The 17384-nt window shown below is 32.5% G+C and overlaps 1 protein-coding gene and 1 pseudogene across 1 annotated transcript; both read left to right on the top strand.

Annotated features, from left to right (window-relative positions):
- Nucleotides 1-7085: 7085 nt before the first annotated feature.
- LOC127905676 (L10-interacting MYB domain-containing protein-like) lies at nt 7086-8154 on the top strand (annotated as a pseudogene).
- A 5847-nt stretch (nt 8155-14001) lies between these two features.
- On the top strand, nt 14002-14693 carry LOC18110904 (flowering-promoting factor 1-like protein 3). The gene has a single exon (XM_006389174.3). The coding sequence runs from the start codon at nt 14106-14108 to the stop codon at nt 14442-14444; it is 339 nt and encodes a 112-aa protein (XP_006389236.1). The 5' UTR covers nt 14002-14105; the 3' UTR covers nt 14445-14693.
- Nucleotides 14694-17384: the final 2691 nt, after the last annotated feature.

Below are 17384 nucleotides of genomic sequence, written 5' to 3'. Positions count from 1 at the left end.
GTTCCTCCACTTAATAATTCCAAGGCTTATGTGGGTATACTAATTTTAGGTGTTTACTCCTAGATTTGACGAAGGAAAAATCTGAAATTCTCCCCCCCTCTTCTTCTTGTTATCAGCCGGCCATGGATGGAAGAATAAATGGGTATTATAGTGCCATTTCTTCTTAATTCCATTTTGGCCCCATCTTTCTCCCTTTTTCTTATTTTAGCCCTTTTTTTTTGCATTATTTTGTATTATAACAAAATTTTGAATTATTATAAACCTCCCCTTTTTTGTATACTTTATTCTCGGGCTTCACAATTAAACTTTCAAATATCTTCAATTTCTCCCCTAATTTTAGCCAATTGGGTCCCTAGAGTTCGGTGCCTTTTTCAAAATGGTCTTTAGTTACGAATTTCTTTAATTTAGCTCTTAAGTGACCATAAAACTTTGATTTTCTTGCAATTTTACCCTTGATTTAAACCAATTGACTTTGTAAGAATTAAGTTTGGTCTTCTAAAATTCCAATCTTAATTAATATTAACTACAAGTACCTTACAACCATGAACGAAATGATAACTATATAGGAAATTCTAAGATGATTTTGTTTAACTTGTATTAGATTTTGTTTTTGTAGTGTTTTGAGATTTGTAATTAAATATTAAATTGTCCCGAAGTTTATGTAATTTTGAATTTGATCTAAACATGTAAAATTTATGATGTATTAGTTTCTTTTATTGTATCCAAAATAATTAATGTGTAATCATACTCGATTTTTTTTAAAGATTTGTTATTTTATATTGATAATTTTATGTATGTAGTGAACAATAATGACATGTGACGGATATGATGTATCTAAGTTGTGGTGTGGTAAGTCTAGAGTGATTGGACAATGATTGTGATGTGAATTGGTTGAATAATAATGTGTAACAAGCTTTAGTCGATAACTTGGGATCTCCCGGTGTATGGGAGACTTTGTCAAAATTTCGATAGATTTCTCAATTTAAGATTTCTTAGTAGAATATATGTGTGTGTGCTTGCGCGCGCGCGCATTATGTGTGTGTGTGTGTGTGTATTTATATCACTCTAAAAGTTATAATATTTCATAAGACATTAAGTTTGAATACAAATAAGAATTTTTTTGAAGGATGTTATAACTATCATGGTCTTATAACCTGAGTCATAGATTTATGATGTTATCCTGGGTTGATATAAGTCGATCTAATATGTTGTCATCTTAATATTAAAAAAAGATATCATCTTGATTTTTTTTTAGTCCGACTATGTTTTTACCAGTCATCTAAGTTGCCTTTGGATCTGTCAAGTGAACTAGATCACATCAGGTCAACCCTAGCACAATTTAATTTTTTTTACTAGAAAAATACATTAGCAATGTTTTTTACGTTGAAAATTTTTTAATCTGACTCGCAGCGTAACGCGGGATAATGATCTATTAATCTCTAAGTAAGTTACTACTAATTAAAATGAAATTTACTAAAATGAGCTTATGTGTGTAGCTATATATAAAAAAAAATACTCATATCATTAAAAAAAATTAATTTAAGTGCTATATATAGAACTTATTTATTAGATTAAGTGATTGGTTTAACAAAATATATAATTATTTTTTTATTCATTCATCACTAAAAAAAATCATTCAATTCAAGAAATATATACTCGTTCATTGTCACAAATACATGATTGATGATTATTTTACTCAGAATTTGTTTAACATTTTGATGAGCACAATGTTGATTTATAAATTAATTTAAATGCTATATATAGAACTCGTTCATTTAAGAAATATGTATTCATGCTAGAGAATAATATAAAACTAAATTTTATAAACTCACCTATCAATTTAAGCCTTTTGGGTTGAGATGTTTTTTTGTCATTGTGTCAGAGTCTTATTGACCAAACAGTTACAAGTTTGAATCTCACCAACTCTATTCTCTTCTAATTACAATTAATTAATAGTACAAGGTAACATAAGCCTATGCAAGTTTTAAGTCCAAAATGTTTTCACTTGAGGGGTCCCCAAGGGGCGTGGCGTGATGACAAAAGACTTGAGATCTGCACAGCAGGTCTCGAGTTCGAGTCAAGGCGTGCACCTCTTGCAAGAGATTAGGACAGCCGAGGTTTTACTCGCTCACCTAGGCCCACAAAGTGCACTTTCCAGGGGGTGGAGTTTCCTCGAATCCAAAAAAAAAAAAAATTCACTTGAGGGGGGTTATAGGAAATATCTCCTTTAAAGAGTCATTAAAGGACTTAAATACAAAAAATGATTTTATTTTAAATTATATATATACACACACATAATAATTATTTTATTTAAAACAATAAGGAGTCGAGAGATTTACTTGACTCTATCCTTGATGGAAGGATAACAAGGACTCTTATTAGGATATGAGTCTTGATTTGTCTATAAATACATGCATGTGATTACCATCAAGTCACAAGTTATAGAAAAATAGATTAGGCTAAAAAATCTATCCCTACTTCTCTCCATTATCGAGAGAATAGTTTTCTAGATTTTACAAAAAAAAGCAACAACATGATTATTGCTTAGAGACAAGAAAGGCTACCATCATGAATTCAGGTATATTTTTCTTAATCAATTGCTTTCATTATATTTTTTGAATGTGAAAAGCATGATAATTAAAGATCTAGAATTAAAAATTAAACTAAATTAATTTTTACAAGAGTAATTAGAGAATAATATAAAATCAAATCTTAGAATCTCATCTAACAGCCTAAACTTTTAGGTTGAACTGATTATTTGTCACGAATAGCTTATAAAATCAATTTTTGGCATCATTTCCAAAGGAAAACTTAATCACTTCATATATAGGTTGCTCACAATTTAAAGAACAAATTAAGATTATACTTGAAAAAAAAATTAGAGATTGATAAATAAAAAAACCCTCATAGTAATGACTATGTAGAAATATTCGTGGGAACTTGCAATCAAAGACATTCAACCTTTTAAACATAAAAGTATTTTGATTTCAAGATATCATAAGATGCAAGTTATAATCTTAAAAAAGTTTTCTTACACTTTCATTTGGTCATGATATATATAGACACACCGCATACACACATACTACATGCATGCATACTTTTTAAGAAGTTAATTTCAAACAATTTCGAAATTGACATATATCGAATCGAAGTGTGTACAGGATCGTATTCTAAAGTTCTGCAAGTTGTACAAATCATTCTCCTAAAACAAATACTATAATTTTCGAATTTGAAGACCAATGATAAACGATTGAGAGGAATAATAGAGAACAAGACAAATAAACAATATCCAAGCAGAAATCTTTATCAAGAGAAGTGAAGTGTTGGCTTGTTGATGCTAAGTCTTCACAGGAAGGACCATTTGGCACGAGGAGGAGGTTGCAAATTAGAACATGCTTACGACCAAGGTGCTGGATAAAGAAAAAATGTGCCTTGAAGCTCTGCATTATATGGATCATCTTTCATTTGACTGGGATAAATTGGGTGATAGAATCTTACATTACTTTCACAGAATTTCAAGTTGTTGATTGCTTCTCCATGGACATTAATTGCCCTTATTTTCTGCTTTATATAGACAAATTACATGTTATTGGTTAATCAATAGAACTCTTCTAGAAAAACCTTTTAACTGCATGGCCCCAATCAACCAACTTTCATTTGTCTCTAATTTGGAAGGACACCAAAAGGTATTTCTTGTAATATTGTAGAAGAGAAATTCGCTTCAAGATCAGTTGATGTGTTAGGATAAGGATAACAATTACTATTAGCCAAATATAATTGAGTATCGACGAGAAAAGAGTACGTACGGAAATTAAATCCAACACCAATTTTGTTTTGTGAATTATAAGATGAGAAATGTTTCCATCAAAACTCAACATTAGGTGGGATGAATTGGATCATTTTGGGTTTGTTTAACCCTAATTCAAATGCAATTGACCCCTGGATTTCAACACCATTTACAAAATGGTCCTTGGTTTCCAAATTAATCAACCCAATCCTTAATTGACTTTTCAACTTTTAATTCTTTCAAAATTACCACTGAAAAAAAATCAATGAACCCCCTTATAGTATCATCGCCTATTCACTTCGGTCTTTGGACTTTAATTTTTTGCAATTTTGACTTATATCAACACCAAACTTTGATATTTCTTCAATTAAGCCCCTGATTTCATTAATTAACCTAATTCCAAGTTTAATTAAGTCCTCAAACTTATTAATTCTTTTATTTTTTGATCAAATTAACTCCTAAATTTATAATTCCATCCTTATTAGTCCTTGAACTTCCAATGTGTTGTCTTGACCCAAATTTCAAATTATTTTTCATTCATTTTTATTTTTTTTGACCAATATGCGTTGTCAAAAATTAGTTATGACATTATGTGTGCAAATACAAATTCTTTAATCTCAGAGATGGGAATATGCAATGGCTTTACCAGAGACTGTTCCCTATCATGGAGGAGAAAACTATAGGATTGAGAACATAAAAAGGAAAGGGGACTTTTGTAATTGCTATATGAGATTTCTTTAAGTCAAAATGTTATGGATAAGAATATTTAAAAACTAGATCCAAAAGTTCTTTTTCGGTGAAAAGTTGCTCAGCCTTTTTTGAGATAATTTTTCTACCAGAAGATAAACCATCTTAATCCGATATATTGTCCTCTTTCGCTCCTCCTAAGGTTGAGTTTAATCTCTAGCTTGATATTATGAATAAACTACCTACAAAATTTTTTCTCCATTGACGAGGTATGTTGCAAGGAAATGATTTGAGTTGTCCTTTATGTAAAAAAGAATTGAGACAACAGAGTATGTCTTTCTTTATTGTGAGATTGTATAATAGTTATGGTCACAAATGGTGGCTTGGTTAGGGTAGTAATAGATCTTACTAAAGTCTTCGGATGCATTTTATTTGTAGTGGCTGAAATGATCATGAGATTTATACAAAGAAGTGTGTGATCTTTGTTTTTCTTTGGAATATTTTGGTCCATTTGGAATGCTCACAATAATTTGATCTTCATTAAAGTAGAAACCAATTGTGATGGTATATATTACTCACTTTTTCATAGAATTACAACATGGGCAAAATACAGTAATGAGCCTTTTTTATATACTAGGATAGATATACTAAGATCGCAAAATGATATTCTTATGCAGACAAACAAGGCAAGAGTACATAGTGAATCATCATGGATTTCTTCTACTTAAGGTATGCTAAAGTGAGATATAGATGCATCTCCCCTCAGGGATTGGGGGTGTTTTAAAAGACTATAAAGGAAAATTATTTTGTATCTTTTCTTGTTCCATGAGTATTAAGGAATCCATTAAGGATGAGGTTTTGACAATTCAAAAAGCTTTTTTTTTTAGTCTTCGTTGCTGTTATGCATCTTCTAAGGATTGCATTGTAGAGTCTGATTCATATAGTGCATTACTTAAATAAGAGCAAACAATGTCATGAAGTTGTGGCTACTATAAAGTGATTTCAATGACATCTTTAATGAGCCCGTTTGTCTTCGTGAGCATGTTTGCGTTTCTTCAAAATGCACTGATAGTGATGTTTGGTTACCAATTGAAAATAAAATACAAATTGTTGGCCTCACCATTTATCTGAGGTAGGACCTCGATTATGGAAAAGTAGTAAAATACTGTTGTTTGCAAGTTCAACCACATGTTGAACTTTCTAGATAAAAAAAGGCTTCGGAAATTTATCAAAGCATCCTCTTCTCTTTTTCTCTGCTCGTCCGTTTTCCAATTCGCATTCATTTCTCTTATCAACCTTAACTGTGCACAACAACTCTACAGTAAACCATTACTACTGCACAACCCACAATAATGACCATCATGTCTCTTTCTTCCTATTCAGTAGTCATTGATTTCTCCTTAACAACAGAAAAAGAAGAACAAAAGCAACTCTCATTATTGCAATCAAGAACCCCAAAATAGAAATCCAGATTGTGCTTCATTCAGACACTAAAGCTGCAATTTCCAACGAGTTAGTTTGCTTAATTCACTGGTCTGCTCGTACAGTATTGTTAAGTTAATTTTTGTTCATTCCCTCTAAACCTAGATCTGTTTATTCCTTTTTATAAATCACTTGTTTTTTACTCTGGACAATGGTTATTGCTAATTGTTTTCAGCTCTCTATATTATGCCTTCATGTATCTTCAGTTATTTATGTTTTCGCTCTTGCTATGTTAAACTAATTGAGGCCGAAGGCAAAGTACTCGCTGCACTGTCAACCATTAATAGTTTTCAAGCCATTAGAAACTAGTAGTAGTTGTTGTTTGTTAATGATTGCTAACAAATAAATAAACGTAAATTAAATTACTAATTTCCTTTGCTAATTAGAAAATCCCCTGATAATTGATGAAACACAATTAAAGGTTTGAGTTATCCGTGGGTAGTTTTAGATGTTCTTTCCCTTGTCAAGAAATAGTTGAGCAATTATTGTGGATTAATTTGACAAATGTAATTGCCTATTAGTTTTGTAATGGAACACACCAGCTTCAATTGTAAAATGTCGAAGAATTTCATTACATTGTTGTCAACAGTTGTGTTATTTGATAATTACAAGGCAAATGTCGTCAAGCTTTAAATTTTATATACTGTGTATGGTAAAGCTGATCGAGTTTCTTAGTTCACACTTGACATCATTCAATCTTTTATTGAACTAGTTAATTGCATGTCAACTGTGGATGTTAAAGTTGATATAGTTTCTTTTTTCATCCCTTGTCAACATTCAATGTCTTGTTAGTTTCTTTGGTTGACCTTTTGCTGAAAATGTTATTTCGGGTTCTATTAGTATCTTATTTTAGCCTTTATCAGCATTCAATCTTTTGTTTATATAGTTAATTGTTTGTTGCATTTTTTCTTGCATTGTCAATCATTAAGTTGATATAGTTAATTGTTAGTTTATTTTTTCATCCCTTGTCAACATTCAATTTCTTGTTAGTTTCTTTGGTTGACCTGTTGTTGGAAATGTAATTTCCTCTTCTGTTAGTATCTTATTTTAGCCCTTATCAGCATTCAATCTTTTGTTTATATAGTTAATTGTTTGTTTCATTTTTTCTTGTATTGTCAACCATTAAGCAATGGATGGGTCTGACACACATAAAAAGCTTCTTGGACCAAGGCAATGTTGCACACGTTTTGTGACATTTGGATTAAAGCTATTGAGAGAGGCATGAGACCAAACACCCATTTCGACAAAGCTGGCTGGAAATTTTTCATACAATCATTCAAAGAGCAAACAAGACTTTCATTAACAAAAGATCAGCTTAAAAACAAATGGGATGGGATTAAAAAGGACTGGAGGGTATGCAAAAAATTAATAACTAAAACTGGAGTTGATTGGTCGACTGAACTTGGGACCATCTCAGCAACTGATGAATGGTGGAAACAAAAAATTCAGGTTAGTTTTCATTATCAATAGCCTCAAAAAATTATTTGTCTTGTTGTATTATTTATTAATCTACTATCATTGCTAAGTACATCCAGCTTTCATTACACAGGAAATGAGAGGCGCAAAGAAGTTTAAACATGTTAGTATAAAGCCCTCGTTGTGTGCCAAGTACGATATCATGTTTAGTAACAGAACGGTCATGGGAGAATATGTTTGGATTCCCTCACAAGGACTATTATCAGATGAAGATAATAGGGCTGCTGGAATGAGAAATACAACCAATAAGGAAACTAATAGAGAAGAAGGAAGTGGCGACCCTGAAGAGGATGCAATCCCTTATTTCATACATGATAGCAATATGGTTGGTGGAAGCAATATCGCAAACAGTAACAGCAACCCCAGTAGTACAAAGAGAAAGGGTTCACATAACACTACACCTCAATGCCGAAAAAATAATAGGGGAACTGGAATGGGAGCACAATTATTTATATGTCTGGATCAACTTGTTGAGTCTGTCTCCATGACCAGAGAGAGCACAACTCCTTCTAGAGATAAAAAAATAAAAAGGTTGTAGCATTGAAGAGGTAATGGAAGAACTGCAGTCTATTGATGGAGTTAACTTTGGTAGTGCTTTACATACCTTTGCAATTGAATTCTTTTGTGCGAGGAGCAAGAGAGAGATGTGGGTTGCAATGGGTTCTATTGATAGAAAAATATCATGGCTGAAAATAATGTTTGAACAACAAAGAAAAACTTAGATGGACAAAGTCAGGTTTTAACTTATTAACCTATTCATGTCTTTTCATTTATGTTGAATACTATATTCCAGTAACATTTTTAATTGTCTGAAATATTTTCCACTGTTCTTTTCAGATTTCCTATGCTGCAATTGTTGCTGGAAATATGTGAATTTGCCTACGTATTTGTGTATTTCCATAACCAAGTACTTGGAACACCATTACCATGTATGTTTTGACATTATGATCGGTTTAGGTTGTTAAAATCAAAATTTTCAGTTGGGTTACCTGCAGTTGAATGGTTGGTTTAATACATGGAAACCGAGATTGATGCTTGTTGTTATTACACTTTGAATGTTTGGATGCTTAACTTTGAATGTTTGGTTACTTGCTCTTGAATGGTAAGTTTCATACATGCAAAAAGTGCAGTTAGTATTATTGCAATTTGAAAGTTTGGATACTTAACTTTGAATGTTAGGTTTAGGTTGTTAAAATCAAAATTTTCAGTTGGGTTACTTGTTGTTGAATGGTTTGGTTACATGCTTTTGAAAGTTAGGTAACTATTTTGGAATATTAGTTCTATTCCTATGTATTTGTATATAAATAACAGTAAGTATGGGAAGGCAATATCACTTTCATATTGTCAATTTCCAGGTAGAAACCGAATGTTATAGTAACTACAATCAGGTATGGTGGTTTGTAATTGATGGTGTTGCTCATTGCTGGTATTTTTACATCTGTAATAAGTAAGTTGCATTTAATTTATTATTAGTTACAGCTGATTACTTTCAATGTTATGAAATTCATTATAAACAAAATGCATTCTTAGGTTTGTAAATGTCTGTTCATTTGCATAATTGAAAATGAAAAGGGCAACAAGGTTGCTAGGCTACGACATCAAGGTCAACAAGGCTTATGTTTATGGTGTTCATTGGGAGAGTAAAGGGGTAGAAATTCATGGCCTTTTATGCTAGAGACCATAACAAGACTATAAACAACGATGTGGAGGCATATCTTTGGTTTTTTCTTTTTCTTTTTCTTTTTTCTTTTCTTTTTCTTTTTTGAAAATCACAGTTATCCAATGTGAATTGTTAATTCTTTCTTAAATTCCCATTTTGATATCTGCAAATACTATTTTTTAGTTTGTTTATAGCATGTGGAATTGGAAATTTTGATTAGAGATAAAAGGAATTTTGGAAAAAAAAAATTAATTGTACTTAAAAACTAATAAAAGGACTGAATTGCAAACAAATATAGCCTCCTACAAATTGCAAAGCCAGCAAAACTACATTATAAGAGAAATGAAATAATATTACTAGTCTTATTTAATTCAAGATCGTTATTTATTGATTTTTATGGAAATGAACCTATAGTAAATGTTATTATTTTTTTATGCTAGGATATAAAATGATTCTATATATGGTAATATAAAAGTAATGCCGAGGGTAAGATAATATTTTACAATATAGTATTTCGATCTCCATAATCCATTTTTTTTTAACAAGTCTTAAGCTTTTCAATTATTCACAAAAAATTGGTATGTCATGATAGATATGGATTCGCACTGGTTTTCAGCACTTTTTGACAGGGTTTATGATGATGTAATGAATAACATAGCTGGTTACGTTAATTATGGTCATTCTTCTGATAACGATGGAGATTCCAATGGTAATCACAGTTTTGATAATGATGACAACAACGACGACGATTCAGATGAAGAAGGTGAGTTGTTTTGGAAAAGGGAGTTTGATCGTCAAAAATTGGTTCTACGCACGGCGGGTGCCCTCGCATTATATTATAATACTTATATATATAAGGAACCTTATATGGATTCGTACAACACTGGAATGCAATGGTTGAATGAAATATTACATGGACATTGGACACGCTGTATAAACATGTTTAGGATGGATGTGACGACATTTCAAAGTCTTTGCTTTCAACTTGAAAACCAATATGGGTTAAAAGCATCTAAAAGAATGTGTGTTTTTGAGAAAGTTGGAATATTTGTTTATACAATAGCATTGGGTGCATCCAACAGGGAAGTTCATGAGAGATTTCAACATTTAAGAGAAACTATTAGTAGGTACTTTAATGAAGTTCTTAAATCAGTTTGTTTGCTCGCTACAGATTTAATACAACCTGCAGATCCCGGGTTTGTAAACACACCGCGTGAAATTGTGAACAATCCAAGGTATATGCCTCATTTCAAGGTAATGTAATTAATCATATTTATTGATGGTGCTTTTTATTAAATAAATTTGTGAAATTTATTTTTTAGTCAGCTCAAATTGATGCTTGTTGATGGTTTCTCTTATATTAGAATTGTGTAGGAGCTATCATTGGTACACATGTGTGTGCATGTGTTTCTTCTGAAAACCAAATTCCATTTATCGGAAGAAAAGATGTGCTGACCCAAAATGTTATGGCTATATATAGCTTTGACATGCAATTCACATTTGTTTGGGCGGGTTGGGAAGGTAGTGCACACGATACATGAATTTTTCTCGAGGCAATTGACAATCCACATATAAAATTTTCTAAGCCACTAGAAGGTAGTAACGTGTGTATGTGTGTGTATATATATATGTTAATGTTAATTGTTTTTTGGCATTTTTCATTTCAAAAAATTTATATGTATTTACAGGGATACTACTTGGTTGATTCGGGATATCCTAATGAATATGGATTTTTAGATCCATATAGAGGTTAGAGATATCATTTGCAAGAATTTAGGAGGCCAGGACAACCACAAAATCATGAAGAAATTTTCAACCTTGTGCATTCTTCATTACACTGTGTAATAGAACGTACATTTGAAGTTTGGAAAAAAAGATGGCAAATCTTACAGAATATGTCATCCTTTAATTACAAGGCACAAGTTTAAATTGTTGTCGCATCCATGACAATTCATAATTACATTAGAAGAACTTCAATGCAAGATGTGGTATTTATGGAGTTGAATCATCATCCTGATTTTGTTCCCGATGATTTTCTAATTGATGTGGATCTACATTCACAAATCCAAAGACACCACAGGCCTTCGCGAATGGATTACATATGTGATGGGATTGTTGCAAGTTTAATGACACAATTATAAAATATTGTTCTAATATGTTTAGGTCTCTTTGCAATAATTTATTGGTTGTAAGATTACTTTTTATGTAATTGAAAATTAACTTTATGAATCAAGTCCATTTAGGTCATTATACCATAACATCAAATTGAACCACAATTTTTAACCAAACACATTAAACTATTTTTTGTTCAACCTCAATTTCAACCACAGTTTTAACCAAACATATATTTTTCTAAACCAACTTCAAGTAAAAGTACTTTTTATAAAACAACTTTTTTCAAACCACAACCATAACAGCTACCACAATACCAAACACACATTATTAATGTCTGTCTTATGCTTTCTCATGTGAATTTTACACATATTCATAGCGAATCATTTGGCCAAACATGAAGTTTATAAAGAAACTGATTAGATTGCATAGTTATAGTCTTCTTTTATAGATTTATATTTTACTTTATTTGTCTGTTTTTTTTTAAGTTAACATGGAAGTCAGTTAAATTTGTTTGATTTATGTTTAGTTTGTAAATTTCCTGGCTTTATCTATTGTTACTTTTCTTCTCCTGTTTAGCCTTGTTCTTGATGGCTAAATCATTTGATTAATAAAATTCTTGTTTTTCATAAAACACACACATTAAATGTTTTAAAATTAAATTTTAATGGAGTAACAATACGATTCTCATGAAAAAAAAAACGATATATTTTTTAAAGAGGTTTATCATAGGGAGCAAGCTCATAATATATCTATTATAATCCTTCCTTTTCTTTTTTATGAAAATCACCTCTAATAAGGATAAAATCATAAGAATAGAGTTAAACACAATGTATTTGTTTCTTTTTTATAATACAAAAAGTAATATTATTAAGATATAAAGTGACAATATACACCATATTATTCTTTATAAGTCATACTTATGAAAACAAGTCACTGTTGAGCAAACCTCCTACGAATTTCAATTTGATGGATTGATGAGTTTTACCTCTATCATGTATTCCAAGATTCATTGGATCTCTCGCTGGGAAAAAAAGACACATGATGCAGCTCTATGCCCTTACAGATTTCGTTGGAACAAGAAAAATCTATTAGAAGAAATGCCCTCATGATCTCTTAATTGAAGCCCTTAATTTTTCCCTTGCTTGAGTGCAAATCTTATACTTCAATGTCTTACCATGCATTGAGCAGTTAATTTGTCCCAATAATTGGCTTGGCTATTGTAAGATATTTACAACACAGGTCTTCCGTTGTTTAATTAGAGAACAAAAGGGGCCGAACCACCTCAACCTCGAAAATTGCCCACAATCGACAGATCGCTATGCAAATCCTGCTTAATAAATACCGACTAGGGGTGGCTAGTTGTGAAAATATCAGTGTCATATTCACAGGGTTAATCATGTATACGGCTCTTCTGCGAACGTGTAGTAACGCTAGTGTTCTTGTAGCATGGAATTTGCACATGATTTTTGGTTTCACACGAACTGTAGTGGTTCAACTCGGAGAAAAGTAAAAAGTTGGGAGTAAATGAAGTAAATGGTCAACAGTTAGGCACAGGCCCTTGTTAATCTACATATGTTAGGCCTCCTGCAAAAGGAAAACTCCCATCTCCAACGAACCAGAATGGAGAAATGAGAATCAGTTTTTGGTCCCATCCCACACCCCCTCACGTTTCTTGATCTCTCTTTCCCCCGCCACGGACCATTCCCAGGCTTTGGAAAAAGACATTATTCTTGTATTCACGTACATAAGCATCGATCCCTCCTTTCTACGTATGGAAATTTTATTCCATGACCGTTCAACTTCTTTTATACCTGTCTTTTCTCAAGATGAATTAAGCTCTCTCTTTTTAACAATAGTTCCACTCCCCCCCTCTTTTTGTTCTTTTTTGTCTTTTACTTTCATTCGATTAGAGATTCAATATACCTCGAGCTACAGAAACAAGGGTGCCCTCTACCCTTTCTCCCAATCCATCCCAAGATTTGTTTGAAAAAAAAAAAAAAAAAAAACCTCCAGTGAAAATGGATTCTGGGGCATTGTAAGATTTAAATATCTTTGATGGTTTTTACTTGCGATGATAATAAGAAGTGATTTTACCATCTATAGCATCTTCATCTCTTTATATGCACATGCAAGTAATTACTAATTACATTGATTTAAGGAAACTTACATGAAAATTACGTACACAGTTTCCATGATCGATTTACACTCCCCGGCCGAACATCCTTTTTCTTCTTTATATGTGATGCCCCCCCCCCCCCCCCCCCCCCCCCCAGATACGAATGCTAGCTGATCTATAATGTACAAATTTTGATAGCTTTTCGTTAAAAAATAGGAACTTTGTAAAGTCTTTTAATATTAGTATTCTCTCGAATGCAAGGTTGCAATCCATCAGTCATTCTATCTCTCTCTTTTATCCTTTCAAAAACAAAACAAAGATTCCCATCGTGAGGGGTTAACGAAAGACTTGGCTAAAGAAAATGCGAAGGATTCTTCTCAATCCGATAAAATGGTCCACATTAAATTGATGCTACATATGTCCCTAACGAAACCCTGACCCAAGATTTTAGTATTAGAGTATTTTTTTTGGCTTAATTTGCTTTTTAAAGTAGTTTTTGAATTGTTTTTATCATATTAATATTTATAGATTTTTTTGATGGACTTGATGATGTGTGTTGATGTTAAAAATAAAAAAAAACTAAAAAAATATTATTTTAATTATATATTTACAATTGAAAACACTTTTGCCAGCATCACAATTACCGAACACAAACTTGCCTCTATAAATACCTTGCTATCCCATGACCAACTCCATCCCAAACTTACAAAACCTTGAACACACTCACATACGCTTACATATAGAAACTCTCACTCCATCTTTATCCTCAGCAGCATTGGAAAATGTCTGGTGTTTGGGTTTTCAAGAATGGCGTGGTTCGGCTGGTGGAGAATCCAGGAGCTGAATCATTAGACGGAAGTCGGCAAGGGTCAAATACTAGGCGAAAAGTGCTAGTTCACACTCCAAGTAATGAGGTTATAACTTCTTATGCTGTTCTTGAGCGAAAGCTTTCTTCACTTGGGTGGGAAAGGTACTATGATGACCCGGATCTCCTACAATTCCACATAAGATCCACAGTCCATCTCATCTCTCTCCCTAAGGATTTTAACAAGTTCAAGTCCATGCACATGTATGATATTGTCGTCAAAAACCGCAATATGTTTGAAGTGAGGGATATGTAGTGCGTTAAGTACTCATATATAGCCCTTTATTCATGTTTGTCTGCATTTTAGTCCTTAATTTGTGTCCTTCTTTCCTTTTTTCTTTGTCGATCGTTTTGGTTTTGTTTATGTAATGTTGTATCGTAGCTCTTCTCTAATTTGGGGATATATATGAGTGTTTACTTCTTAATCATATATAAGCTGTGAGTGCTGAGGTAGGGAATTAGCTAATGTATTGTACGTGATTAAGTGCTTGAAATTTGGTCTTGATTATTGAGTCTGTGTCAACGTCGTGACGTAAATTAACTTCTGATCTACAATTTCTTTTGGGAATGGAAAGTGGCTTTCTTTTTTAATTAACTCGTCTTCTAATTTATTTATTTTCCAAGGTTACAAGTATATATGCAAAACAAACCATCCCCAATATTTCTATATAGGATCTGTCGGTGAGTTCATTTTTCTTGATGGCATTGAAATATATATATATATATATATATATATATATTGTCATGAACAAGTTCACTGACCAGAAAAATTGAAGGCATAATGTTATTATGTATCTTTTTGGAATGCAATGTCAAATGTGGCTGCGGTTTTTGCTTTTTCCGTGTAAATTATGAGAGAGATGTGAAGCTATAGCCAAAAACTCTCTTGCTTAATTACCTTGCAACAACGTAAAGTGATGCCATCTCTTTTGGGAGCAAGTGGTGAGGACCATCACATCCAATTTGCATGGAAGTCTCAGTGGAGCAGTACCGATGGAATTCCAAATGCCCACATTGCACTCTATAATTAATTTTACGAAACTTGTGAAGACTAAAGAGGATCCATTGAATTTGGACAAGCTTTCTCCGGGAATGAGACAAACGTGCATCTTAATTATCAAGCCATTCATATCGGTTCGAAATGTATAGCACTTAATGTTTAACCTGGCGGCTCAACTGGTTGACTCGACTCGATATAGGGTACAAGTTTAGTATCATAATAAATAGAATTCAAGTCAAAAACTCGGATTAACCAACGACCCAATTAAGAGCCTGTTAATGGGTTTTTTAAGAGAAAATTTAAATTAATTATAATTAACCCGGTTAACATACCCAACTCGTGACCCGTGACTTTTTGTTTAAGAACCTTACTTAAAGTAGAGGATAAATCAAGTAACATCTCCATTTCAAATTCTTTTCTTACAAGTTTACAACTCTACTTAAAGTAGAATCATCTTGTCACGAATGAGACAAACATTAGGTTCTGTTGGCTTGAAGTAGCAAGTTTGTATGTGCCGAAATTTTACTCAAAATAGATGTTTGGCCACAAAATAGAAAATGACAATTTTACATATAATTTACAATTGGATATATAAAAAATGATAGGTGACAACATTACCATTACCAGCCCATGCCCTCCCAAAAGAGGAGGTTTTTATCGGAGGGGCCAGCTGGATCGAGAACAACTTGCAAGCTCTCATCCTATGAAACAAAAGATGCCACGATCGAGCACCATATTCCCAATTAGCAGCCATGGATTTTGCAAAAAGTCCTAAGTAAATATTGATCCAATTGTTTGACTAACAAGTAAGGAAAACGATGAGAGTTAATCTATCAAAGTTGAAAGCATGACAAATTATAAAAAATAAAAATAAAAATAAAAATAAAATTGAAAGGATAAGAGTCAAAGGATTGAAGGGATCCCTTCATTTCTTCAATTTTTTTTTTTTTTTTTAAGATCCATACCTTATATCAAATGACAAATACATTCGATCCCTCCTCTCCTATCTATCCTTCTTTCAATTCCTCTTGACAAATACTTTCTTCATCATGCATACATATTAATTGATATACGTACGGCCTCAATGTGTATGAAGACATCTATAAGTAAATCGTAACATTGTTTATTTTTTTTCCTTTTTCAGTCTGAAAAGTTTAGGATAGATGGTGCATATATGGAGTAATCCCGCTGAATGAACTCTTACACATGGATTGTGCATTAATCCAAAAAATTAAAATTAATCTAATTCCATCAATTTAGATAATCTAAAATTATAAGATATATTTCTTTGTTTAAGTAGTAATATCGCATTTCAAACCATGTTTAGCTTGAAAAAACATTATTTTTTATATTTTTTAAAGTTAAATGTGAGTTAATCGTGTAGATTAGCCTATTTTCGTACCACTTTTGTTTCCACTCTTTTGCTCACGTACGGAAACATTCCCATCGGAACAAGCAGCGAGCAAGCTAGCAAGCTAGCAAGAATGCATAAATCCAACGTTTTTGTGTTTTGGCTAAGCCGTGAATGAATCACTCCAAATTGCCCGCATGTGCTTTTAAGCTTCAGAGATCTCTGAAACGGCTAAACCCTAATTTACTACAACCTCAAATGCCTTGAGTTGTTACTTTTTCCATGGAAGTCATGAGGGTCACACCCCCATTCCTTGTTTGAATGGGCTTTGCAATGCACTTTTAACGGAGTAGTCAGTTTCCTTTACTTGGCTTTTCTTGTCCTCATTAAAAGAGAGATCAGATTAAGCAAAGGAACTCATAAAAGGGGGAGGGAGAGAAGAGAAAGCTGCTAATTTTATCCTGCATGTCTACACCTAGTCTAAAAGAAGGGAAGATCCTATCCACAAAGGATGAGGCAAGAGAGGCCCTATTTTGCCTTCTAATGAATTTGATTTTGATAGCTAGAGCCTTTTCCATGTCAAAGGCCATGCATCAAGGCATATCATTGGAGGCAATCTCATTTCTTTAGACCTATTTCCAATAAAATGGGTCATTTTTCTTTTTTCACTAACAACCATATCCAAACAAAAAAGGTTGTTCCTGAACAGTACTGGCCACCTTCCTAAATTATAAGCAAAGCTTAAAGGTAAAAAAAGAAGCAATTCCATATTTTTTTTTTAGATTAATTATGATATATGTAAGGTGGTTTTGTACCATCTTGTTTCTTTATGCTCTCAAAATTTT

Source organism: Populus trichocarpa, chromosome 8 (genome assembly GCF_000002775.5).
Source record: "Populus trichocarpa isolate Nisqually-1 chromosome 8, P.trichocarpa_v4.1, whole genome shotgun sequence".
NCBI classification, from domain to species: Eukaryota; Viridiplantae; Streptophyta; class Magnoliopsida; order Malpighiales; family Salicaceae; genus Populus; species Populus trichocarpa.
Note: the sequence above shows the minus strand (reverse complement) of the source record. Positions and strands in the feature narration are given on the sequence as shown.

Bases quoted from the DNA above. Each gene is read 5' to 3' on its own strand.
- LOC18110904 (XM_006389174.3), top strand. From the start codon at position 14,106: ATGTCTGGTGTTTGGGTTTTCAAGAATGGCGTGGTTCGGCTGGTGGAG.